The sequence below is a fragment of the Phalacrocorax aristotelis genome, chromosome 1 (assembly GCF_949628215.1).
Source record: "Phalacrocorax aristotelis chromosome 1, bGulAri2.1, whole genome shotgun sequence".
Taxonomy (NCBI): Eukaryota; Metazoa; Chordata; class Aves; order Suliformes; family Phalacrocoracidae; genus Phalacrocorax; species Phalacrocorax aristotelis.
Genome location: NC_134276.1, coordinates 159,291,333 through 159,318,536, shown reverse-complemented (window position 1 = coordinate 159,318,536; position 27,204 = coordinate 159,291,333). Strand labels below are relative to the sequence as shown.

Sequence of the window (27,204 nt, the reverse complement as noted above, 5' to 3'; positions counted from 1 at the left end):
TCCTTTTACAGAGTAAAGATTGAGTATTAAATTAGATATAGCAAAGAATCATTGATTAGAGTTGTTGCTCTGGAAAAGATTAGGAGAGCATTTGGTTTTCAGTTTGAAAATAAAATGAAAAAGTTGCAAGCCTTGAAGGAACTTTCCAATGTGGTTTTCATCTGGCTTGGCAGGTTTCTCCTGGAGAACAGAAAGCTGAAAGAAGATAGGAATTAGGAAAACATGCTGTGATTCTTCACCAAAAAGGGAAATGCAGGAGCAAAACAGTATGTAAAGAAAGCCAAAAATCTTCATCAACCATGTCTGTGTCTCTCTTTTCTTCTGCAGGGCCAAATATTTCCAGGGGAAGAAAGTGAATGGAGAATTTGATATCCGAGTGGAACAGGTCAGTGACAACTGAATTTGGCTCTAAGAAATGTGTGTGGAGAGGGCTGAGGTCTTAATGACAGATAATTTGGGGATATTTCTTCTCTTGAAGAAAGGAACTAACAAGAAATTTAAAGACATGTCCATTTTATAGAATTGTGGAAGCTATAAATGAAAATATCTCATTGGGCCATCCCTTTGTCCTCCCTACCTTTACAGAATTGGTTACTATTTCACCTTAAAATGTATTTTTCTATTCTGGTGATGGGATTATAATTTCTTAAATTGGAAGACTACCTCACAGCTCTTTATATATCCCTGAAAAGGTGCAAAGCCAGTATGCCACAGTACATGTTACTGATGTTATGATCCATGTGAGTTATACATGTCTTCTGACTTACCCTAACGTAAGCCTAAAAGCTTTACTTTAAGTATGCAAAATAACTACATATGGCAAAATCTTTTTGTCTGATGAAAGTCCATAGGAATAGTAAGGAGGTTCATGGCCTGTTTTCTGATGTGCTCTGCTCTGCAGGGCAATGGACAAATTCTCTGTTTCTTTGTTAGGCTTGGCACCAGCCATTCATTTCAGGTGAAAACTCTTCATGTTGGGGTCTGTCTCCTCCCCTCTGCGTTGGTTCAGTGTCTGTCAAAATGCAGTCCCAGTATTGACTCAGACTTCGAACGCTGTTGTCAAAGTAGAAATTATCATTAATAATCATCTGCAGGCGTCTAACTTGAAAGCAGGCATAAGAAGAGAGAGATGTAGAGATAAAATGGTGATCCTGAAGGAATCATATGCTCATTTTATACTCATTAGGGCTATAAATCTGCTTGGATGGATAAAGAATGCTGGTGAATGCTGTTTCAATGACCTGATATTTTCTGTCTTTATAAAGCTGTTGATTCTGCGTCATGCATGTGTGTGCACTCATGCATGTGTGTGTATAAAGTTATTATTTCAGTGATTTTGAAGACTTCCTCAGGACCCAATTGCCCTTGATAAGGTGTTCCTTCCATTTTCAAAGGGGTGCTGTCCAGTTGTCTAGGACTATACATGAGTACACGTGTTCTGATCATAGGCTGTGTCTGGGACAGAAAAGTTAGGAAGTAATATTTTTTCAACTATGATAACATGAACACTTCGTTTTCCCCTTTTTATTGGTATCACACTTATCAGTACTGGGTGGTATCAGCAAGAAAGTGTCTCACTTGCACTTTCTTACCAAAGTCTTTGCTGGCTGCCTCAGTAAATGTCCTAAAACAGAATGGGGGAGGGGGAAATCACACTTCTCACACAGAAGCATGGGATCAAATAATTTGATTTACCCTTCAACCCTCTGATCCAACCCACTCTGCCACTCAGTGCAGGGTTGACTTCAAAACTAGACCAAGTACTCTTCAAAATGTCCTGTTAATTCTTTCCAGTCTCTGCCTTTCCCTTCATAGTCCTTTCTTCAAATGTTATTGCACTTGAGGTCCTTTTAAAGGAACTATCTTCAAATGGTTGGTGAGTGAAGAAGGGCAGTAGTGGACTTTTGATCCTTGAGGGGTTAAACTCAGTCATTGTCACTAGGTAGCTTATTGTATTTCCCCCAAGGACACTTTCAGGGAGACTTTCCCAGTCTGTCTCTTGAAATCCTTCACATAGGCTGAATGTCCATGTTTGAGATGAGGCACCAAATTGCTCCAAGCGAAGACCATAAGGTTGGTGTGGCTCTTCTGGTGAGGACCGTTGCCAGGCCCCTTGCAGCTTCCTTTAAATACTCAACATAATGACTGCAGCATTGCCCAAGGGAATGAAGCAGTGGATAGGAAAGAGAGTTGAGGAACAATGAACAAGGGCCCTCTCTGCTTCCGCTTGCCCTCTCCCTGCCCCTCAGCTCAGGCAGCCAAGCATCCATATAGTGGGCAGGGAACTGCTTTTGACTCCCCCAGACCTCAAAAGCAGAAGGGGTGATCACTTTCCCCAGCTGGATCACTGTCTGTCAAGGGAGACACAGAAGCCACATTGTCATGGGCAGTCCTCGAATCTGACCTCAGGCCCCTCTGCATATCGTTGAGGCCAAGAGAGGGGCACTTCTTTCTTCAAACTCTGGCTTTTCATCCTCTTCTTATTTTGCCCATCCATCCTTGCTCAGTATTTCTTGATATTTAATTTTCATTCATTGCTCCTACCCTGATTATGTGGAGCCTTCCTCACTTCTTCATCCTCTTCCTGAAACAAAATCCAGGAGCCTAAACTGTAGTGGAACAGGTCCCCTGAGGCTGAATGCAGACACTTTCAATACTTTCAATCTGAAAAATGAATGTTCTTCCACAGTCTCCTTACAGGGAAAGAAAAAAAAAAGAGGGAATAACTATGTTTACCAGCCTGGTCTACACCTTCCTTTTTAAGTCCCCAGCTCACCAGCCTTCACTATAACTGTCCTGTGAATGGCACACAGTCTGTACCATGGTGCGCAAGCCCTAATCTGACTGTTCAGTTCTGAATAAACTCTGCATCAGATCAAGGTTTGACTCTCAGGCACCTCTTGAGTCACTTGGTCTGCTTAGTAAGTTCATTTAGTTTTTCAGTTTCCTTTTGATCCTGCTTCAGATAACCACACATTATTGACTCAGACAGAAATATAGTTTGCCTTAGGAAATTTTTTTATATTTTATAGGAAAAACCACTTTTGATCTGAAAAGCTAAATAACAAAAAAGTTTGAATGGCAGAAAGCAGTGAAAGGAAATATCCAAACGTTAAGTACTCTTGAAAAACCACATCAGGAAAAGGCAACTGCCCTATTTTTTTCTGACCATGCTAATTTTTTTGCCATTCTTCCAGGATACTTTATAGTTGGGTTAAACCAAAGGAATGGTTTGCCTCATTGCTTTTTCTTTTCCTCTTTCATCTCCATCTCTATTACAGCTTAATTCTTTCTTAGCAAACCATTTCAGTAATGTTTGGGGGAAGCAGAGCAGGATAGTAGGTGATATTTTTTTTAAAGTCATGACATCACTTATTTGTAATGGAGCAGGGTTGCTGAAAGAAGCACCGTCTCTCCCTCTCTCAACAGCGGGAAGTCAGTTATTTAATCTGGTTATACACCCCTACCAGCTCTCTGAGCTGCCTCTCCCCCTTGGCTGTCATCCAAGGAATGCAAGACGTATGTGATCATGCTGTCTCGCTCCGTCTATCCCCCACACCCTGCACTCTGGAAGACATTGGTTGACTTCAGCCAAACTGTAGAAACAGGCAGAAGTTTCAAGATACTAAGTTTCTGCAAGAGGTTAATTCAGTTCGTATGAGACCCTGGTTAATCCACAGGGAAGAGACTGTTAGATGCCATCTTGCTGCTTAGGGAGCTGCTTCTGTAAGTCTCAGCTTGTATGAAAATAGGTTTTATGGATTCTTGAAGAAGGTTTTCTGGTTCTTTAGCACAGAAATGTATTGAATGAAGACCCGTAGGCTCTTGTTCTTCAGCTAGGTCCATTACCACTAGCAAGAGACGAGAGACACTGTGGGCACCGCCTGGTGCCAGTGAATAGGAAAGTTGTCAGGGGCACTGTGGAGGTACACCCTCTCCAGCCTCTGATCTCTCCCGTCGTTCACCAAAATGAATGTGAGGCCTGACTTTGTTTCCACCTTTATTTCTTCTCTTCTAATCTTCAGCGTAACACCCAAAACATATTTATTAACGTGCTTTAGAGGCTGTGGGATTTATTATTGCCCACCCTTGACTGAAACCAAGGCATGCAACACCATTGCCTTCTCCCTGCTGGCTACAGGGGAGAGGCATGAGGATGAGTGAGGGCTGGGGAGTAGGAAGCAAGTGCAAGTGCTCTCCTGAATCAGCGTCCCTTTTTTTTTGGAGGCAGTTTGGATTACCTTTGGATTATTTGGATATTTTCCCACTATAAGTCCTTCTGTAGCAATGGTAGTCATTCATAAGACTGAATGAAACACAGATCAAAAAGTGAAAATCTATTTGACCTATTCCCATTAAAACACTGATGGTTTAAGTTTTACTCAGTGTAGATAAACCCCTAAGCTTTAAAGAAGAGCTGAGTCTAAAAATGCTATCGCTATTTTATGCTAAAAAACCAAGGTTCTTAGATTTTGATCCATGTTGTTGCTTTTACTTGCCTTATGATTTCTAGCTTTGGGAACTGCAGTGTAGACATCTCCAGTTCTTTTCTCTAGAAATACAAATGCTAGAACAATACTTTTAGAAATGAAAAGTATAAGTAAGTGTGATTAAATGGCCCTAAGGTTAAGTTGAGCTTAAAGAAGAACCTTAAAGTGCCACAGGATTTGACCTTATTGCTTTTAGTCTCTCCCAAAATTAATTTGGCTTTTGTCTTCTCAGTCCTTCACTGGCCAAAGGACAGGAGACATTAGGAAATGTAGTATATTCAGGCCTTATGCTCTGTCAAACATTTTCCATCACTAGAGGCAACTGGTATTAATTCAGCACCTCCATCCCCACCCTCTGCTCTGTCCCAGAGAAAACTAAGCCTTGCATGTTCTAAGGATTTCATATGACTCTGGGGTTTCCCATATGGATCATAACATACTCCAGGTAGGGGGTCTCCTTGGGCGTTAGGCATGTTCCATGCAGAAAGAGGATGCCTCATGGTCATGCATCCCCAGCACACCCAGGTACAAGCAGAAGAGGGCAGGCAAGCCAGGGCTGAGACCCGGACAACCACAGACCCCTCAGACAGGCAGTGACACTGTGGGCGATGGCCAGATGAGTGGGAAACTTGCCACCTGTTCTGGGAGAGAGAAGCCCACAAAGCAGGAGATATGCAGAGTGGGGTCACTGGGATGACCATGGAGACCTGACTTAGAGAGGAGGCTGAAAGAGTTGGGTTTTTTAATCCTGACAGAACAGATGTTAAAGGAGACACAGCTGCTTTTAATAAATACACTGGTTTAAGAAAGTGTTTTGTGACATGGTGCCTGCTGTAGCAAAGGGTTAGACTGTATGGCTCTGGTGGGCTTTTCTGCTTCTGTGTACTGCACTGACCAACAAGAGCCCAGGAGGTAGACAGGAGAGGACAGACCTAGCATGTAATAGCAAGCAGTACTTCTTAGATAGAGTCTGCAACCTTCAGGGTACCTTTCCTTCAGATATTTTCCAAAGGCATTTTACTATATTCAGAGACACCTTTCCTGGCATTGGCTAATTGATGGTGGAGGGGGGAGAAAAGGGTGAAGGGGGAATGATGAGGCCGAAAGGTTCATCTAAATTTTTATTCCTGTTGTTTGTCCACCCGTCTCCTTCCCACCATTTCCTGCTGTGACAAGGTGGGTCCGTCTGTCCGTCTGACATGCATTCTTCTTGCACAGCTCATTCACTTGTTCCTGCTGCCTGGTTTATTTTCAGGGAATGATTATTCAGTGAACTCCTATGTACATGCTTCTGGAAAAGTCTTGTGGTATAGATTATGACTCCATTGGCAGCATTGTCAGGAAAAAAGTTGTACTTGGCACTCACATAAGATAATTGTAATATAAACCATGAATTCCAGCTCCATTGTACTTCCCGTCCTAAAGAGCTATTTTCATGTGCAGGATAAAGTGGTCCTTTCAAAAGGTAGAGTCTGATAGGTCCGTGTGTGATGAGAGGAAAATTAGCCTCTCATAAAATAACTGTATAATTTTTATTCATTGTATGCTTAGGGGTTTTTTTTCCAACTGAAAGCCAGAAAGCACTTCAAGAACAGCAACGGCAGTTCTCACAGCTTGCCACATACAATCATTCAGAAGCCATGAATAAATGGAACTGGAGAAATAGCAAGAATTACTCAAAAATCATTAGTTTCTTAAGTGAATAGTATCCTCAATTTTTTTTCTTTGTTTTCCATTCGTTTTTGGAGGCTTACAGAGTTCATGATTTTGAGCTATTTCCTGGGATGAAAAGGCTTACAAATGTGTTTTTGCTAGAGCTCCAATGTTTGAGCAGTCGCACAATTTCTGAAAAGAAAATTCAGGAGACAATTCCAAATGCCATCAGAGCTGATGCACTAAAAGGCACTCACACAGGTTAAGGCATCAGCACTGTCTGTAGGCTAGGAGCATGCATCCTACTTCAGGACTTGTGATGAGCAGTTGTGGAAGCTCCCCTTGGAGCTGCACAGTAGTGTCCCCCTCCCAGCTGGACCCTCTGCGTCTTTTTCTCCCAGAAAGCAATCCCAGTACTGAGGGAAGGTGGGGAGAAGGGTGCCTCCCCAAGAGAATATTTCTCAGGAAAGAGACATGGGGAATCAGGGTGTGTAATCTCTAATTCTGCATGCATTAGCACACGAAGCACGCACAGTCCCAGCCCTCCCCCATTCACATCCATAAGATCTGTTCACCCTGTGCAGGATTTAGGGATTGCTTACTTCCCCCCTGAAATACTTATAATGGTTGTAGTAAAATGTGCTGATACAGGAATGCAGTCTGGTGTCTGCCAAAGTCTTTCTTTCCTTGTACATATTGGAAGATCTACCAAAACATAAAGCATAAAATCCACTGAGGAATGTATGTGATTTGATTAGGCAGTAGTAATTCCTCATCCCAAGTGCCTAAGCCATGACATCGACCAGCCTGTTATTCTGACTGCATTTTGTGTCATGGGGCAGAGGGAGAAAACCAGATGTATAATGATAATTGGTGAGGAGTTACAGGAACAAAACTGGGAGAGTGGAGACCCTTGGTCAGAGCACAATCAATGAGTAGGGGAAAACCAAAGGAGACCAGGAGCTCCAGCCACGCAACAGACCCAGTGCCCTGCAAGCCACCTTGGCTCCAGTGCCACGAGTTAACCTACCTTCCTCCATGCCCGTGTGGGTGAGAGGAGCTGGTCAGAGTAACTACCAAACTCACGCTTAGGATCCTGCTGTAAATACTCTGCGTTGCTTTACGGAAAGCTGTATACTGTAGCAGTAGCATGGTGCTGTGATTTGTGTGATAGAATAACCCCCTGAAATGCCGGTGTATGTGTTACAGCACATGGTGTATTGTACAAAGGAGAGTGCAAAGATCCCCTGGCAGTGCTAAAACTCCCTCTGCTATTTATGTGTATGTGTGCTATATATGCAAACGGGGGTATGTATGCAAATATTCACACAAAAGTCTAATATAACTTTGTGTCTCCCTTTTAAGCAATAACCAACCTGAGCAACTTTTAGTTAGGTTATGTACAGATGCGGGTTTAAAAAGTTCAGTATCTCAAAAAAAACCCTAATGTGCTTGTTGCTGCATGGACACACTAAGCCTGCTTGTTTAAAAAATAAAACAAAAAAAATCAACCACCATGCCCGCAAAACACAAACCTAGAAACCTGTCTTGCATCCCTCTCCCTGCATTCCTGTGCCACAGTGAAGGTGAACCAGCCCCTCAGCGTCTGCTCAAGGAACAAACTGGGATGCTTTCTTGGGGTTCCCCCTTGACATGCAGTGAGAAGTTTGATAAAGACATCTGCCAGGTACAAACTTATCACAAGACATTTGAGGCTGGAAGGCACATCTGGATATCTCATTGTCCATAAACCTGCTCTGAGCAAGTTCACCTAGAGCAGGATGCCCAAGACCACGGCCAATGAAAGTTTTAGTATCTCCAGGGATGGAGATTCCACAGCCTCTCTGGGCAACCTGTTCCAGTTTTTGACCATCATTAGAATAAAAACAGTGTTTTCTTGCATTTACATGGAATTTAGTGTGTTTCATTTTGTGCCCGTTGCCCCTTGTCCTTTCCCTGGGCACCACTGAGAACAGTATGGCTCCATCTTCTTTAGTACCTCTTATCAGGGTTTTATAGATGTTGACAAATCTCCCCCTTGTGCATCAATCATCAGTGGCAGATGCACAAGACAGGGACCTGAAGCAAGTCAGTAGCCTGGACAAAGCCGTGTAAGGCTTACAGTGGATCTCAACGAAAATATGACTTAAAAATAGTCATGTTGCTGCACATATGACAAATCCATACTGGAACATTGACAGCAGTATTATATGTTAGGTGAATGGCCTTACATCCTACTCAACAATGGTCAGGTCTCTGATGAAGGATCATGGCGAGTTTGGGCCATTACAACTCAAGAAAGTTACGTTCCTGTCAGAGAGGATCCCAGTAACAGCAACAACATTGATCACTGTGCTGAAAAACACCACCCAACAGAAAATCTTACAAGAATGGGGTTATTTTTGTCTAGGGAAAAAAAGGAAGAAGGAAGGGTAAGTCTTCAAGCAGTAAGCCTTCAGGTCCTGCAGGAGGAAGTAATGGACAATAAAATTACAGTCATAAAAAGGAAGGTGAGAGATTCAGGTTGGACACTGGGAAAACTTTCCAAGCCTGTTAAGGCACAGGTTGCCTAAGGAAGTTCTTCATCCATGGAGGATACAGGAAGGTTATGTAGTATCTGCACACAATGACAGAGGTAGAGCCTTAGGAAAGAGAGAGACAATGTGATGTCTTGAAGTCCTTCTTCTGTTATTCTGTGAAAAATGCTTAAAATCCAGCTTGAACATGTGCCTCCCACGAAGCACTAAAAGGTATGGCTACCAAGCTGGGCATTTATACTATCGCATGGTTTAAAATTACAAAATCCCCCATGTTTTATTATCAGCAAACAGAAACAGAAACTCTAAAATAGCTCACCAAAAATATGTGCAGCGCCTGAAGAACATTGATGGATGAAACTAAGAGTAGTTTAAGATTCAGTCCAAATGATCTGGAGAGATTTCTGAATCTGAATACCTGAAATAGGCATTTTTTAACAGAATTCCATTCTGCATAATTAACCCCAAAATATCCATGGACCTCTTCCCAAATCTGGGCCTCACAGAGGCACAAAATATTTCTACTCCCACAGTCTGTATTACATTATTCTTCAAGACAGATTGTGTCGTGTTTGTCACACACAGTTCACTCTTGCAGTAAATGTTTTTGCAGTCACTGGCACCATTGCAAAGCAAGTATAAAACGCCATCAGTCTAATGTAATGCGTTCTTCTATTCAATGAGTCCTAAAACAAATGACTTCTCAAGGCCAAGGGGAGCTCGGCTCTCCTGTTTTATGCATAGTTACCTGTCACTCTATCTTCATGGGCTGCTTTCAAAGACCTCTTTGTCTGCAAGGTAAACTCAGGCTGGAGGTGATCTCAGACTTTAAATCCCAGCCAAGGGAAGTCATCAGGCTACAAAACCCACAAAGTTAAAAATACAGGGAGCACTGGAAAATCAACAGGAAACAATTTCTGCTGACTGAAGTTTTCAGCCTTCTTCCAAATGCCAGCAGCGGCCTGTTGGAAGGGACAAAGCAGCTACATGAAAGCAGCAGCGGTCCTTAACTTAGTCCATTAAAGCAAGAGCAAATGCCAGGAAAAGGTTAGGATTGTCCCTCAGCTGCGGTTGTATATCTGCACGTTTTGGGGTGAGGTAGCTGAGTCCTGCAACCCTCTTTCCACTCCTCCCTCCCCTTCTTGCCCTGGACAATGGTTGCCAAAGGGAATTTCTCTCTTTCTTCCGGCTCTTGACATTAGGAGGCCTGAAATTGGTCCTGGCAGTTTGGTATGAAGGATTTACCAGCTCAGGGGATTCCCAGGCCTGTTTGGACGTCAGGTGTCTGAACACAGCTTTGTTTGGTCTGACTGCCTCTGGGCAACGCCTGTCAGACTGACTTATTTAGACTGTAAGTGCCAGCCATCAGATGAAGATTGCCCATTTTCACCCCTAGCAAAGCACAGTGTTAAGCTCCGTAGTACAAAAACATTATGGAAAAAATCATGGAAGGAAAGCACAAAAAGCATGAAAACACAGACCTAAAACTTTCCACTCTTGCTCTGGTGTTCACATCAGATGATGCATCCCTCAGCTACAGAAGCTGAAGGTCCAGCTCAGTAACACTCTGCTTTCAGAGTCGGACATCTCTGAGGCATACCCAGACACAGAGGTAGGAAAGCCATCTATTCATCTCCCCAGTCCATAGAGCCTCTCGAGCCCACACGTAAGCTAGCAAGCTTGCCTTTACCCACCGGGAAGCTTACTGATGGTATCCAGAGCATCTGCTCTTGCTGAATTTGTTCAAGGTGAACTCCCCACTCCCTCATCCATTGAGATTTTTTAAGTGTATAAAATGCAGGTGCCTTTTAGAGGTACATATTTTCTTATCTCTGATCCAATACGATCACTGAAGAAGCATGGCTGTGGACGACGCAGCACTGTGCAATCTCACAAGAAAAGCCCAGCCAGTTACCTGAACCACTGCCATTCCCTCTGCGTGTGTGTGTATGTGTCTGAAGTAGGATTTATTTCTTGGCAACAGGAATTTTCCCCCTCCTTTCGTTGTAATTGGGAGTTACAATGATGTAATATCTTGTAAGGGTGTTGTTTTAAAAAGTTTACACAGGGCCGCAGACATCATTATTACATCATTGGGTCACCAGTCCACGGTCACTGCTTTAAAATTATGTGGATTTTTAAAAAAAGAAAGTTGGAAGTGATTTTTTCATTTGTCGTCTGGCCTCTGAGCCTTTACAGGTGCACTAGTTCTCCATTGGCAAGTTTTTTCCATGTGTTCATGTGGACAAAACATGCTTTTTTTTTAATCTGGGGAGGGAGGGTCTTATAAAAGTTGTTCCTGGTGCTATCTTTTGGTTCCAGCTAGTAGAAGTATCGGAAGAACATTAAATACCACAAGAATATCACTAAAATCACAAGCATTAGCTTGTCATTAGCATCTGAGTGTCCTGATGTTAGGTAGCCACTGGTTAGAAGATTATTTTACTACTGCCCCATCTCCATCATACTAGGTCTGAAAGAAACAAATTAACAGGAAGGGGCAAAAAAAGCTGTTCAGATGGAGAAGACTAAATTTTCTGTCTCAAGAACTGAAACCTGGTTATTTTAATACACTGGCACTAATTTAATACAGGATTCTGAATCCGTACAGGTATGTTTGCATTGTGCTGGAAAGGGAGGACTGGCATGGCACAATAATAGGCTATTTTTGTCTGTGGACTACTCATTTGCTCATAAAGGACGGAGTTCTGATTTGGAGCCCAAGTCGAACACTGATCAGCCAATCCTGCTGTCTTCCTCCTAATGAGAGTGGCCTGAGACCATCAAGTCTTGCTGGCATTCCTCTCTGAGGGGCAGGAGAGCCAGCGGCCACGCGAGAGGATTATCACACCTCCCATCCAGTTAATCACTCTGATTTGTGTCTTAACCTTCACTGACACCCACTGCAGTCATAATCGCCCCTGCACACACCACATTTTGCTCTCTAACTTAAATATTCCTTGCCAACCTTTCCGGCCTTGTAAGTCGCACCTCTTTTAAAATACAAAGTGTTTTAATAATTGAGCAGTACTGTTAATATCTTACCCAGCTTTGCTAACTCTTTAATAGTTAAAATCTTAATAAGTAAACCGCATCAGGTGGGTTTCTCTGCTTATCACCTTCCTGCAGCATAATGAGGCTTTTTAGCTATTTAGGGAGGTTTAAATCTTTTGTATTAGGTTTATAGCTGGCCAGTGGCACGACAGCCGACTCAGACATAATTCTAAATGGATGTTTCCAAGTGGAAACTTGGAATTTGAATTCAAATGACCTTACCTCTTTTTTTTAATTATTATTATTCTTTCCTGTATGCGTTTTTCATCTTACTCATTCTTAATTCCTTCAGTACTTATTACTGCAATAAGCCTAATCCTGTACACTCGTACACCCCAAGTGTGGGAGCTGTAAATACTTTTGCAGTCTCTCCAGGGCAAATCAGCTGTAATTGGATCTCCCATTGCCTCACAGAGGGAAAAAAAAATAAGAAAAAGAAAAGTAAGGAAAGGCACATTCCAGCCAAAGACAATTCTCTGTGTCTATGTGTTCGTCTTTCTGCTGCCCTCAGGTAATGCTCTGTCCTTTTGCTCTGCTCCAGGCTGAGTTCTCCGAGCTGAATCTGGCTGCTTACGTCACGGGCGGCTGCATGGTGGACATGCAGGTCATGAGGAATGGCACCAAGGTGGTAAGGTGAGGAGCACAAGCTTGCCTTGAAAATGGGGCTTTCTGGAGCGATGTTGGGGGAAGCAGGATCTGACCAGTATCTGAACTAGGACAGTGCAGTCCTGATGACTTAAAGGGTTCCTGGAAGCAGTGGAAAAACTGACCTGACTGGTGGTTTTGTATCAGGTCTCAGTTGCACATTATGCCATACAGTAATTGTTTCCAGTCTAGACCCTTCATGCAACCACAAATGCCTCCTTTTCAGGTTCTTTTTATCCTCAGGCCTCCAAGTAAAAGGGACCAATGGATCTACCTATCCCTTGATTTTTCTCTTCTTCTGTGTCAACTAACCTGCACTGTAAAGAGTGGCTTGCATTCATTAGCCTACCTGTGTTAGGTCCTGATCCCTGTGGACTAGCCTTGCAATAGCCACAAAGCCTTTCCATGATCCTGATCCTCACAGCCTGGTTTGCTCCTGCAATATCAGCTTTGTTGCCAGAGATTCCCAGTGCTCTGGCCTTGCCCTGTGGTATATCTCAGAGGTAACACCGTATCTCTGTCTGATGGGGATTTCTGTCCCTACTAGCATTACTTCATAGTTGCAGTCATTGCAAGCAGACTCTATTCCTGAGCAGTGCTTCACCAATCACGCACCCAATTCACTTTCCAAAAGCATCACTCCCCTTCTTTCTGACATAAGACTGCAATTTGGGGTTAATGTTAGATGCTATATAAAGAGTAGTGCAAGTTGTCTCATCTGTGTATAATGATAAAATGCTTCTGTTTACATACCCCTGATATTACCTTTCACCCTATTATTCCCAAGCCTACATCTTTATGAGTTTCTGTCATTACAACTTCTAACTCTACATTAATCTTTGATACAATAGCTTTTCTTAGTTCACGTTGAAATCTCATTGCTATTCCCAACCCATTTTTCCAGCCTCCCTACTTCTTTTTGTACAATTCTTTTGCGTTTTTTGGTGTATACAGTGTCTCAGAGTTTAATATCGTTCACACATGTAATCAACACTTTTGTCTGTTTGCTTCCAGTTCAGAGATAGAGACACATAATACAGCACGCAGGGATATTTTTGAAAGGGATTATTAGAACAGCTGAAAAAGAATGATTCTGAGTGTGCTGGCCTCAGTTTAATTTCTCAGGATGTCATTTCCAGTCCAAACAGTACAAAGCAACACTTGTCACTGTCAATTAGCTATGACTGTGGTCCGTCAATTCACTTCAGGTCCTGACAGCTCTTAGTATGTCCACAAGTCTCCATTCGTTCTTTGGTACAATTTCATGATCCTCTGCTAAAAACTTTTAAGGTTGAGTCTGTTAGATCCGTTTACTTTCTTTCGTCCCACAAATGTCTGTTTCTCAGTGAAACAAAGCGTATGTCCTGTGAACCAGCTGCTGGAGCATCCATCAGACAGTGCACTGTGCTAATGCATTCTTGTGTTTGCTTGCTCATGACGCTGGAAGGTTTCCCAAGAATCATTTCCTAGGTTGATCACATCTTCATTTTCCTTCCCATGCCTTTCCTCACAAAGCCACTCATGCATCTGGCAGAAAGATCTTGCGTTATTAAAATGAAACTGAAGACAAAATTTACTTCACAAGAGTGAAGTGTCTGGGGCATGGTGTTCATGCTCCTGCCCACAGTAAATACCCAGGTATCACAGCATGCATGGGTATTTATATATGAAAATGCATTTTTATCAATGGCATTAGTTCAGGTTTTTTTTGTTTTGTCTCTGCATGTTTAAGGACACGTGCACTTGTGTGGTGGGAAGTGGATTTGGGAAATTTATGCTTCTCAGGATACCCAGTTTATATGGCACATGTTGTCCATGGCTTGCTATTACCCTTACAAGCACTAGCCATTTGTTTACAGCCTGTGCTGATGTGCCACTCTCCTGCCCAGCTCAGTGAGTTTAAGAGCTCAGGCCAGCCAATTTCCACAGCCACTCCTACCAATACTTTAGAAGTTACAGAGATGAAAACTCTTCTTCACTTTAGAAGGTGAATTACAGAGCATACTGCTACTGAGCTGTGTGGAAGCCCCTCAGCCCACCCACATAGGAGCAGCTTGTTTCTCACACCCTCCAAGTCCCCCCATCCCGCCCGCAGCCTTGTCCTCCCTGGCTCCAGACACCCCTCGGAGTGCCCAGCCACAGGGAGATGCCACATGGGACACCTTCGATTCACACATGTGCACCAACCCTGCTGATAATGACATCTTTTTTTCCATCATTTATTAGGCTTCTGTTAATTAGCAGAATATTCAGTCACAAATCAGAATGTTTCTAGATAGTGAGATATAATACTCGTCATGGTTTTTGAATACCCAACACTCTTGGAAAACCCATTGACAAGTTATAGGAAGGAAATACGACAGTATCTTGCTAACAGGCACATTTGGTATTCCCCCCGCAGGACCTCTGCCTTCTTCATACTCCTCTTGAAAGTGAAGGCAACAGAACACAGCAGTGTAGTTGAAAGACAGTGAATGTACTACAAACCAGTGGAAATGAGGAATGGTTATAACAACAGCAACAACAACAATGAAAACAACAATAATAATAACATATAATAATAATAATAAAGCAACCACTGGGCTATTCACTCCAGTTTGAAATTATGTTCATTGATAAACTACCTAACAAATTATTATCCTATTAAATTCTGTCAGTTTGCAGCAGGTCCCCTAGGTCTGTCTTTAAACTAGGGACACCGTATTGCACATTTAGATCAAAGTGCTCTCTTTGCTGATCCCTTGATGCTTTCTGACACCTTGGAGTTAAGGCATTCTTTTAGACCCTGTGCCAACTGATTTGAACTGCACTAGGAAAGAATCATGGTTCTTCTACCTGGAAGATAAATCCCCTAATAAGAAGGTTTAGCAGCCCTTGAAGCCCTACACTTACCACTTGCTTCAGGCAAACTTAAAAAAAAAGGAGCTTTAGAAGCGTTATCATCAATTAAAGAGGGCAAGGAACTGGAAGTATACAGACCTCCATGGCTACTGTCCTGTGTACCTTGAAACAAGTAGCTACAAGTAAGTTAAAAAACAACATGACTGAAGCCAGGCATTACTTTGCTTGCCTGATTTTTAAAACAAGTGTGGCTGCCAGAATTTAATTTTGCAATAACAAAATTCTGGGTCTCCACCTCCTCTTGTGTAGCTACTGAGTTCTGCACATCTGTAGGATGGGGTGAGGGATTTGACAGTATCAGTGAAATGTGCTGCTGGAAAGAGAGGCTATCATCTAACAAATCTAAAAAACTGTGTATGTTTTTTCTGTGCCAGTACCACCATGCTATGCGATGGCTCTATCAGCCCATTCAGCACATTTCCTTCAGTTAGAAGAAAAAGAACTGGCCATGGAGTATCTCGTGCAGCCTCTAGCAAGCACTTTGCTATTTCAGTGTCCTGAGTGAGGACAGTGCAGGGGGATGAGCTGAGCACCGGGAGCAGCGTTGGGCTCAGCCTGGGGTGGCAGGGGAGAATCTCCCACATGTTGGTCCTTGTTACCCCAGCACTTCTTTGGGTAAAATTGGCACCAGAGCTTCCCCAGTGAAAAGCTAAATGTGGAAAGCAGGAGGTGGCACTTATTCATTGTAAAGGATCCCTCGCCAACTCAGACATACCAACCCCTTCAACAGAGAAATGGAGTCACTTCTGGGTGCAATGGCTGGACTACTAAGCAGTGTGAGAAAACAAGTGTGGGCTGATGCCTGCTTTTAAAATACTTGGGTGGATTCTTCATCCTCCTTCCAGTGCGTGCACAACTTCCTTTTGCACAGGTCTACACAGACACGCACAGAGTGAACTGTCTGGAATCTAATTTAACTTAGAAAGCTTTGGGCTGTGTCACCTCTACTGGGGTTAGACGTAAGGAATGGGATTTTCGTTTTCACTAGTTTGAAGGACCCTTCATGCCAATGTTTCCACTGTGCAAAGAGGCCATCAGTGCTGGCACTGCACCCACTCTGAGGTGCATTTATGCTTTCAGGATATTATAAAAGTGTCTTAATATAAATGAGAATTTGGGCTGTTGCTGCTTCTGACAACACTTAAGACTCCCAAACTATGATCTCAGCCTCTGCATTAGATTAAATGCAGTCCTGTGCTTGCCTTTTGGGCTTTACAAGCCTTCAGCTATTAATTCCAGTAGATGTGGGAATAAGGCAGGGATATGTTGAAAATCTGGACGGCTTTCTTACATGGGGAATACTAATGTCTTTGGGAGCATTTCAGACTTCTAAGGATATAAATTAATCATGCACCAGACTGCTCTCATCTCCTGTCTCCCTGTGGAGCTTGCTCTTTTGCCATTGGGGCTGATCATCCAGGGGAAAAAGCACATTTTTGTGTGTCTGCATGGGACCTACTACAGTGGTGGCCATACTACTTACAATGTGGTATGCAGCCTCACTAATACCATAGTACAGACAACAGCTGATGGACCAGGAGATGCCCATGGTCTGAAATGGGGAGGACCCTGCATGGAGTAACGGCCCTGGCAAGTGGGGAGGGGTGACAAAGCTGACAGCAAAGCGAAGAGGAGCTGAGCACCGTGGACAAAGCCTGGCTCTGGGGAAGGATCTCTGCTGTGGAGTGGTGTTTAGTCCTACAAGCCTTGCCTGAATTTGGCCGGTCTGTCTGAGAAGGTGCGTGTCTCACCCTGCTCACCCTGGATAATATGCCCTTGCCCCTTGCAGCTGTGGTGGGTCAGTGAATGCTCCAATTCCTCCATACAAGCCCATTCATTCCACTAGTTAACACTGACTTTCTCATTGGTTCCAGCTCATTCAATGCTTCTACTATGCTCTGCACTCTCATAACAGGATAGCAGCCTGTTGAATCACCATCCCAAATGGACCAGGACCTGAAAGTGTTTTTTTCCCAAAGCATATTTTTGCACTGCAAGCTGCAGTATAATCACAGCATGAGGAAGCAAATCCTTTCACATGGGAGGAGCAGAGAAGAAACTGGCCAGCCCAGCAGCAGGTGTTTTTCTGCTATTTAGAGCTTCCAGACTCCAGGAGACATGTACTCTGGCTTAAAAGACCTGCCTGCTCCAGGATGCAGGACACTTTAAAGTCCAGTGAGGACACTGTCCTCTGCCCACTGTACCTTTTCCCGTCCCAGTAGGTTCACCCACCCCATAGGGCCACTGACAAGCTGCTCCCTGAAACAGGCATGTGGGTTTTCTAACCTAGAGATTTCTCACCACATAGTAGCTGCACTTCACTAGGAGGTGGATATCTTCTTGTCTCTTGAGGACTATTCATTCACAGAAGTAGATGGTTTCTTGCAGTTCTTCCATGGGTATAATATCCAGGGAGGTCATGGGAGTAGCTACTGTCCCTGGACACTGGTGTAGGACGCATTGGTAGGCAGTAGGCCACTTTCCAGCTTCTCGTCTTCCAGGACGCTTGTGTCAAAGAGGAACCCTAGGCTCTCTCTAGTCCCTGTCTTTTTTAATTTAACTCTTGATCTAATTGGCATCGGTTTTAGACTGCCTTTTTCTATTTTTCTGTTGCTTCCAAACCAAAATTCTAAAAATTTCTGTGACAGTGCAGATGGGAGAAAAATTGGAGAAACTGATTGGGAGAGTTCAGGTTTCTAGAAGCCAGAAGGAAAAATATGTTGAGCGCATGGTTCTCCCAAGACTCTCAGAATGTGCCACATGTTATAGTACAATATGTGCTATATATTTAACACTAAGCAACATTTGGGCAATATTTTTGTATTGAGGGCATGGCAATCTGTAAATGTAATGGAGAACTCTGTGTAACAGCATGTAAACTTTTGAAAGTGCACTTTAGGCAAAACACCAATATGCCAAATGCCCACTGCCCTTTCCAAAATACCCTGGAGAGACAATGGGCTGGGACAAAGTGTCAAACAGGGCAGACCGTGGCAAGCTGCAGTTACACATGAAGCGATTTAACACCTCCAGTAAACATTTATAAACCAAGAAATTATTCCCATGTGGGGGATGGTTTACCATCATCTTTCACTAATATCTTCCCCTATCTTCACCTGCCTGTCCCCATCCTCTTTTTTTTGAGCAGGAGCTAAATAAGAGAAATTGGGATGTGTTTATTTATGCATTTATTCTCAGCTGCGTCCACCTCAGCTCCTGCTGCTAAACAGCTGCTTGGAGGCCTTTTTCTCCCTTTGGGGTTTACTGATCTCCCAGATGAATAATGTCCCCCTTCACCTCCCCAGCAGCTGGCGCCCAGCCGACATGCAGGCAGGATACTGACAGTTATTGGGAAAACATTTGGCATGCAGGCAGCTGCCAGAAAGCAAAAGTCACTCTGAGCAGACCAGGGTGGGGAGCATCTCAGAGACTAAACTACTCCCTGGCCTTTTTCACATTTACAGTAAATCTTTCCAATAAGAAATGTTCTGCCAGGGCCTAGAGCACTCATTAATTAGTTAATCCTGGACTGAATGCAAGAATGATTAAAGACTGTTGTAGATTGTTTCAGTCTTGATCGGCTTTTTCTTTTTTTCCAATCCTGCCTTAATTTGTCTCCTTTCTACAGGTGTTTTTAATAAGGCTTCTTTCAGGGAATGGCAAAAAGAGAAGTGAAGGGCCAAGTCCTGCTGCACCTGCGCTATATTTGTCAAGGTGGATCTTCATTAACAATCTGATATTGGGAGAGAGTGCAGCCTCAACAAGCTTGTGGGTGGCAACGTGTTGGAGGGTGGGGAGCAATAGATTTTCCAGAGGGCAGAGCTGCCACTCAGAGGGACCTCAACAGCTGGGGAAATGTGCCAACTGGAACCTCATTGAGTTCAATAAGGACAATCACAAAGCCTTGCAGTGAGGGAGGAATAAGCCCAGTACTGCTGGAGGGCAGCTGGAGAGAAAACAGCTCTGCCCAAAGGGACCTGCAGGTCCTGTGTGCCTTTGCAGGGAAGAAGGCCTATGGCTCACTGGGCAGTATTAGCAAGCATGTAGCTAATGAGAGACTATTCACATCTGGAATATCTGTGTCCACCTGTGAGCTCCCCAGTACAAAAAAGGCACTGACAAACTGGAATGAGTTGGGTGAAAGGCCACCAAGCGCTTTGAACTGGACTAATCCAAGGAGACACTGAGAGATGGCTTTATTCAGTCTGTAAGAGGAAGCTGAGGATGATCCACTGACAGCCATCAGGCAGCTAAGAGGAGGGTGTAGAGAAAAATGAAGTCAGATTCTTGTTGAAGGTGTGCAGTGAAAGGGGAAGAAAAAACCACACATAAGTTGCAGCAGGTGAAATTCTAATTAGATAAAAATATTTTTAAAATTTCCACTGTGAGGGCAGTCAAATATTGAAACAAGTGTCCAGAGAGGCTAGGGGCTCTTCTTCCCTGGGAATATTTGAACTTCAGCTGAACAAGACCCTGATCAACCTAACGTCACTTTAAAGTTAGCCCTGCAATGAGCAGGGTGTTGGTCCAGATGATTTCCAAAGATCTGCTCTGACCTAAATTACTCTATGACTTTATTCTGTGATGTTGGAAAGTATTTGGATCACCTGCTGTAAAAGCTTTGGGTGACAAGCATTTTGAAGGCAAGCTGCTGTGGGCAGGTGTGGTTGTTACTACTTTGGGGTGTCATCTGGGTCCACATAATTTTCCTTGTCAAGACTGATCAGTTTACAAGTAAAATACACGGCAGGCTTAGGAGACTGCCACAGTACAGTTCAGTAAGTGTGTGACATGCAATTTTATGGGTCATTGACCGTTGGTCTGTGGCTGAGAAGTAAATCCGAGCATATTCCAGGATGTCCTCATCTGCATATAGTGGTACTGGTCCCACTGCAACCATGATTCCAGGTTCCTGCTGCTTTGCTACAGTGATCTCACCCACACCCCATGGGTTTTTCCCAGCCATTCCCTATTACATTGTCCCAAAAGACCCCCTGTTCCTCTCCTCCAGCCTGGTAAAGAGAGGTCATTCCTTATACTATGTTGCTTTCTTGTTTCTCTGAAACCGGCTCTGCATTATCTTATTCGTATAAGTAAACACATTCATTCTTTCTTTGAATAACTTCAGCAGGATTTACTTCTTTCTGTGGAAAATATGACATGAGGTTTTGGCTGAAATGAGGTTTTTTTCTTAGCAAATTTCCCATTTTACTATGACATCCAAAACTCTAACGTTGTGATAGGTGAATATGTCATAGAGTTCATATTACTTTTCAGTAATGTAGTAACAATACTATTAACACCCAAGTAGAGCACAAAAATAACTTGTTCCTATTTGTAAATGCCATTTTCTACTAGCTTTCAGACACCTGAGGCACTGCATAGTTGGAGGGATTATTGCACTTCTCAGGCAGTTGCAGACACTTATGGTTTGGACTTGTGCCTCAGAAGCTTGCCTGAAGGCTCCATTAACTGCCAGTAATGCAAAGCTTGTTGTATCATATTGCTTAATTATGCACTTTTCTTCCTCTCCATGTCATGCCAAGCAGATAGGAGAGGCTTTGGAACAGAACTTAGTCAAAATGCGTTGATCACTGGGAAGTGTCAGAAAACTGAATAAAGCTTCCTGAATAACGGAGGGTAGGCAGAACCTGAAGTGAGAATGTGCCTCTTCAGTGTCCAGAGAAGACCTTTTTCTATTGACATGAAAGGCGAAGTGTCTTGCAAGACTGCCACTCTTTTAAAAAGAGAGCAGGAGAGCCCATCTTTCTCCCACAGCATGGGCAGAAAGCTCTCTAAACCCATCATGGTGCTAAAGTATAAAGCAGGACTACCCTTTGGCTGCAGGTGATTTTTCACAGTGGAAGGGATCATTAAACGGTATTTTGACAATATAATCTCTTCTTGTGTGTTCATGTGTTCTTTCTCCATGCCCATGAAACTCTGTGCTTCAGTGAGAAAAGCTGAAGGACCGGGAAGCAAGCCAGAGTGATGACTATATGCAGAAATAAGAAATAGGAAATCTCTTTAAGGCACGAGAAGTCCCAGAAGGATTTGCTGTCATCATCTTCTCTAGCCCAAAGCATGCTGGGGACCTGCTTTCTGCAGGGAAATGTTATTGATGGTCTTTTAAGAGTTGATCCTCTTCTCATAATTAGAGACATTAGACACACGGTTACCAGAATAGCTACAGCTGCTCCTGAGATATTTAACTTCCATATTTAACATCAGGAACCTCTTAAACTTTTTTATATTCCCTCATTTCTGACAAAACTATTCCAAGACAGCTAATGCTGTCACAGATTTAAGGATAGATGGGTCCAACCACAGAAATTATGTTCTGCAGTCAGATCTGTTCCTATTAGGTATTTTGGATCCAGGCTTTGTACTTAGGTTTGTCTCTAAAGTATAGTTTTACCACTAAGAAAGAAAGAGACTGCTAAAATGCATTAGAACAAGTTGGAAAAGAATTAGTTAAGTGCAAATAAGCATCCTGCACCACAGTATCAGAATCCAGACTCAGGACTGTAAGTACTAGCATCTTCCTAGCCAGACACTTGTCATCACCCGGGGGTGATTAACTCTGGTAAACACTGGCCAGTCTTGATTGCCAGGAGGAGAGGTAGGCTGAGCAGCTGCCATGTGCCTTGGCTAGCACCTGGGGCAAGGAGGCAAAGGGAGAAAAGCCACAGGGACCTGTGGGGGGGCTGCTTCACTCTGGGGCTGGCCCGTTCAGTCATGCATCACTTGGAGCACTGAAAGGCTCATGCCCTGTGTGGCAGAGGCTGTTGCCTGTGACAAGGAAAGGATCTTTCCATTCCAGAGGAAAATTAAATCTCACCAGCTATTTCAATCTGAAAATGAAATTTTTCCATTCTCCTGGATTTTTTTTAAAACAAAGGATTCTTGTATCTCTGCGCCACTCTGGGAATGTGTTACAGGCATTTTAGTAGCCTTTCTTTCGCCAGGCAGCACTAGGGGCCAAACTTTAAATGAGAAATGAGCTCTTGGGGTCTGAGAATGGGCTTCTGTAAAGGGTTGTGGCCAAGGATGGGCTCCAGCTTTCTTCTGCAAGCTTCATCCATCTGGCTGTCATGCTAAGGAAGATTCACAGCTTCACATAGGTGTCTGCCATGGAGCCCAGCAAGGGCACTGCGCCAACATGCAGAGCACAGCTAATTAGCAACGTGTTTTAAATCTGTGTTTTACTTTTAGTTCCATTTACCTATCCCATATCCCTGTCCATTAGAAGTTTGAATGGGCTTTCCTGTATTCTTTCTGTGACCAAATCCATTCCCATGACCTGTCTTTAGCAGGGGTCTAGGTACAGTTTTATTCAAGACTGCTCATAGTCATCTAAATGCTGGCTGGACAGATCTAATGGAGAGGAAAGGTATGTTCTCCTGCTATAGCTCTCCTAGTCCTGCTGGACTCTGGTGCTTAAGACCTCAGCACAGTAGGTGCTACTGAGTTTGGCTTGCCCAAAGGTTTTGGCAACAGTGTTACAAACTTGGGACTCCTGCCTAACCTGTCTGTCTGCCAAGGATTTCAGCTTTCTGTCATGGGAGAAGTTATTGGGTTGGGTTGAACTAGCAAAGAAAACAGTTGTGCTACTAGCGATTCCAAATCTAAGGCTCACTATGTTAGCTTAAGCTTTACATTCTGAGAATGAGCAGTAGCGTGCAAAAGTAATCTTCTACCTAAAAAGCAAGAATCCTCGTGTGAAGAAATTAAGTTCTTTTCTCCCCGGATCACCAGTACCTCCAGTTATTCAGTTTTCATGCCACCACTCCAACCATGACTATTCATTTCCCTTCATTACTGCCTGCTGTCCTTCCTAGCCCCTCGCCTCATATTTTGCCGCTGGTCTCTGTTTCTCTGTTAACAGACATCTCACAGACTCTGGGGCTCTCCAGCTGATGTTTATTCGCAGCTAGTCCCAGGCCTTGCACTCCTCTGCCTTATTCTCAGTATCCATGGGAACATCTTCATTGTCCCGCAGCTCAAAACAGGGATTCAGTGTCCACCTTCACTTTAGAGATTCACTCCTCATCTGCTGCATGAGAGAGTGCCCTGCCTTCCTACACAATTCAGAGTTTGAGTATAGGCTTTTCTACATTAATTCTGTATTCTTGTGTCCATCTCCTAAGTTGAGAAAGTCTTCCTTTGCCAGGATCTGAAAAGACAAGAGCTTTTTTTCTAAACTTTTGGCTGGCAGAAGTAAAGCCACTGAAGGCATTTTCCCAGCCGCCGTGTGTCCTTCCCCCCAAAGCTGATCATGCTCATTTGCATGCTTCCTCCCCACCACAGCACCACATCCCCAATCCGGGGTGTTCAGGGGAGAGATTCAATGGCAAATACTGCCACTTCTTCTAGGAAGACCAGATCAATGGTCTGAACCATTACGGTGCAGGCCCAGTAAGTGCTGGTCCCTAAGTGAAGTCTGGGGAAAGACTTGAGCCGTCACAGGGACCATTTCCTTCATACGCTCAGAAAGTTGAATGAAGGAGGGACATGCCTGAAGCTCTGGCCCCTCGAGGCACCACATCTGTTTAGTAGCTCAGTGCAGATGTCAAGTCCTGGTCCTAGGAAGCTAATTAATCCTTCCTGAAGACCTGTGCCTGCCTCTGGGGTACTTTCTACATGACAAGTCCAGCAGAATGGAGCAGCTCAAGCTTTCCAAGATTTGTATTCAGTTGCTGCTTCTCAGCAGGGGTCACTGCTTGCCTCACCCCTATTGACACCAGGAAGGTCCGTAAATCAGCTGCACAGTGATAGCTCAGCCCTCCCAATGCTCATTATGCATCTCGCTGCTGGAGGAAAGCACCACCTTTGGTGCCAAGTACATTAGGGAACATGCCTGGGTTTAAAAATACTCCATGGGAGGGAATCACAACATTTCCAAAGCTTAGCCTCTTGCATCACAAAAGCAGAGCATGGTCCTCACCATGTCTCAGGCAATAACAAAAGCCCAAGGCCAGCAAACAGCTTTAAAACAACAAAGCTATACTGGGTTTTGTATACTGTGTTTGTTGCCACAATCTGGCCCAGAGTCACCATCTCAGATTTCCCTGCCAGAATGATGGAAATATAAATAGGGGCTATAAACCCAAAGTATTTCCAGCTCATACATCCAAAGGATAGAAATTATAGTCTCTTAGCAAGGAAAATGTTCAAGGGTAGTGAGGTAATGGGACCTGGTTACAGAGCTCATTTCTTTGAAAAACTTTAATACAGCATGGAAAATTTTTCAATGTCCTTGATACAACCTCTGTTAAAGTATAAAATAATCCCCTGTTTCAGTGGAAAAGCCCCTTCCATGCCTTCTAGAATGAACTGCTGAGCTTCATTTTGGGAACAGTTTATTTCCAGCTGTTGTTTCCAGAGATTCCTCAATGGCTCCAAAGACACAGTGTCAGCAAGGAAAGAAATCTGGCTGTTTGAAAGATAATCCATCGCCTGTTGGCTTACCTAGAAAGGGCCTCACTTTTCTCTATGTTTGCTGGGAGCTGCTGCCGTTGAACCGTTGGAGTCCCAGCTCCAGTCTTGCTAAATAATATTCTGAAAGTCCACACCATGAGTCACAGCACTGGATGAGGGGGCTCTGCTCATTTAATTAATTACATTACTATGCCTGCCCTTTACTCATTGACTCATAGCCGTAAGACCCTGGGATGTATTGCGTACATAGTAAACTGATTAAAGGGGGCATGTATGTCAATGTATGGATGTGTACGATAGCTTTTTGAAATCCCTTATGATACTCCCACCCACTGGGCATTGCTTCAATATTGAGTTCAATTGTCAGGAAACAAACTTGCTCCCTCATCTGCCTCGCACATTGCAACAAGTTTGCCAAATACAACCAAGCTTTTAGAAAGAAAAAAGAATCCCCCCACCAGTGAATTTATGACCCTTGGCTCCGCCTGGGGCTTGTTGCTGTGCATGCCTGAGTGACGTGGAAACTGCAGCAAATCTGTTTGGCCTGTTTCTATGCTCTCACACTTGCAGCTATGTTGGATTTTTCCTTTTTTTAATGACTAGGGTTTTTTGTTTTGTTTGTTACCTTCTAATGCAAGCAACCCATGACGAAAGCCCAAAGAAGAGCAACATGTGTTAATGAAAAGAAAGCAGAAGGATGGAAAAGAAACAAGGAGAGGCTAGAAGTGTTGCTGAGCATTTGAAAGTAAAATTTCACTCCCCTCATCTCTTCCAGGTCCTTCAAACCGGACTTCGTCCTGATCCGGCAGCACGCCTACAGCATGGCACTGGGAGAGGACTTCCGCAGCCTCATCATCGGCCTCCAGTACGGTGGCATCCACACAGTCAACTCCCTCTACTCCATCTACAACTTCTGCAGCAAGCCCTGGGTGGTAAGTCATGATCCAGCTCTGCTGCATGCCAACACTGCAAAGTAGATATCTGGTACCGATAAAACACCAGATTTAGCTTCCAGTCTGTTTCATAGGAATTAATCTCCTTAGGTTAAATCCACAACTAAAAACCTTAGGGATCCAGCTGGAAATTCTTGGGGGAAAAAAACTACCAGCACTGCTCCTTTATCGGCCTCTAGTAATACCAAGGTATTATTTCTTCACCCTGAGTAGGATGTTTCACCTGTCCCAGACTCTAGTGTGTCACAAACAGCTAACAGTAGAGTAACACCTAGATTTCTCATAAGGCAAAGTAGATGAATAGTAATAGATTAATAATTTCAGATCAATAGTAGCACATCTATGTCCTGACCAAAACACAACAAAACTTCCTTAAGAGAAACATTAACATTTGCTGTGTTAGAAGGTATTTGAACTATGCTATTTCTAGCATCTTTTATTAGATGCACACTTGTGGTATCCAGGTGCCCCAGCCTAAGACTAAGATTATCCATTCTTTGCAGAAATGGAGCCTGTATTTGTTTTCTCCTGTCTTCTCTTCCTACTTTTTCTGAGTGGTGCTTTGTTGTGAGGAAATTAGCTGAAAAAAAAGGCAAGAAAGGTAGGGAGATGACTTCTTCAACAGCTAGGTCTAGGAAAAAAGGGAATGTAGAATGACAAATACCTGGAAAAGAGGCAGAAGGCAAGGTGAATGCGTGCAGAGTTTTTCAGCAGTTCCACAAGGAAATACAAGAATATCATAAAGCGCTGGTTCATTGAGCCTGAAAGACTGCACCTTGGAAACACCCTGGCCTGAGTCAGCTTCTGGGAGAACCAGAGAGTGTTTTGATATTTCACACTGGGAGCCCCCTTCACCTGTTCTTTAAATTTTGTTGAGTTCACCTAAAAATCTCAGAAAACCTTAAAAAAATATTATTATTGGCTTGTCTCAACCCCAAATCAAAGTTTACAATAATTCCCCAGACCCATTTTATGACCAGCTCTAAGTCAGCAGCAACTGGAGGAGCAGGAGAGCCAGAGGAGTAAGGCTGCCTTTGGTTTGCTTTGGTCTGCTCATGGCTATCATGAGCCACAGGAGCAAGGCTGGCCATGATAGCACCTGCAGGAAGAAGTCAGATGCTGATACCATTTTGGAGTCCACATCTGGGTCTTCCAAGCAGTTTCAGCCCAAAGTGTCCTCTCTGATCACTGATGGTCCCAGAATGGAAATTCCCTCCCTTGTTTTAGGTCCGAAGCAGGGAGCTACAAGCTATATGGGTGTGACAAGGAAATGGGATTTTCCAATATGCCCCCCATGGAAAACTTCTAGATACGTTTTTAGGAATTCCCCTTACTCATTGCACAAATCTAGCTTGGGGTAAAACAGAATGTTTATACAAGTGGTAACTCTCTGCCCCATTACCTAATTAAGTCTTTTTTGTTGTTGTTTTTTCCTTGGAGTAAATATCCTGTTAGTCTTCAGTGTGTTGACTGGTAATTCAAATCCTGCTGAGGTCAGTAACGACTCAGACTTTTACTTCCATGACTATG

At 43.5% G+C, this 27,204-nt stretch overlaps 1 protein-coding gene across 2 annotated transcripts in view; it reads left to right on the top strand.

Moving 5' to 3' along the window:
* Positions 1-27,204, top strand: part of SYN3 (synapsin III) — a 196,889-nt gene that overhangs the window by 33,353 nt on the left and 136,332 nt on the right. For both annotated transcript variants that reach the window (XM_075075809.1, XM_075075817.1), the window contains exons 3-5: positions 328-385; positions 12,276-12,367; positions 25,497-25,653. In XM_075075809.1, the coding sequence (XP_074931910.1) occupies positions 328-385; positions 12,276-12,367; positions 25,497-25,653 (307 nt within the window). The remainder of the gene's footprint in view (positions 1-327; positions 386-12,275; positions 12,368-25,496; positions 25,654-27,204) is intronic.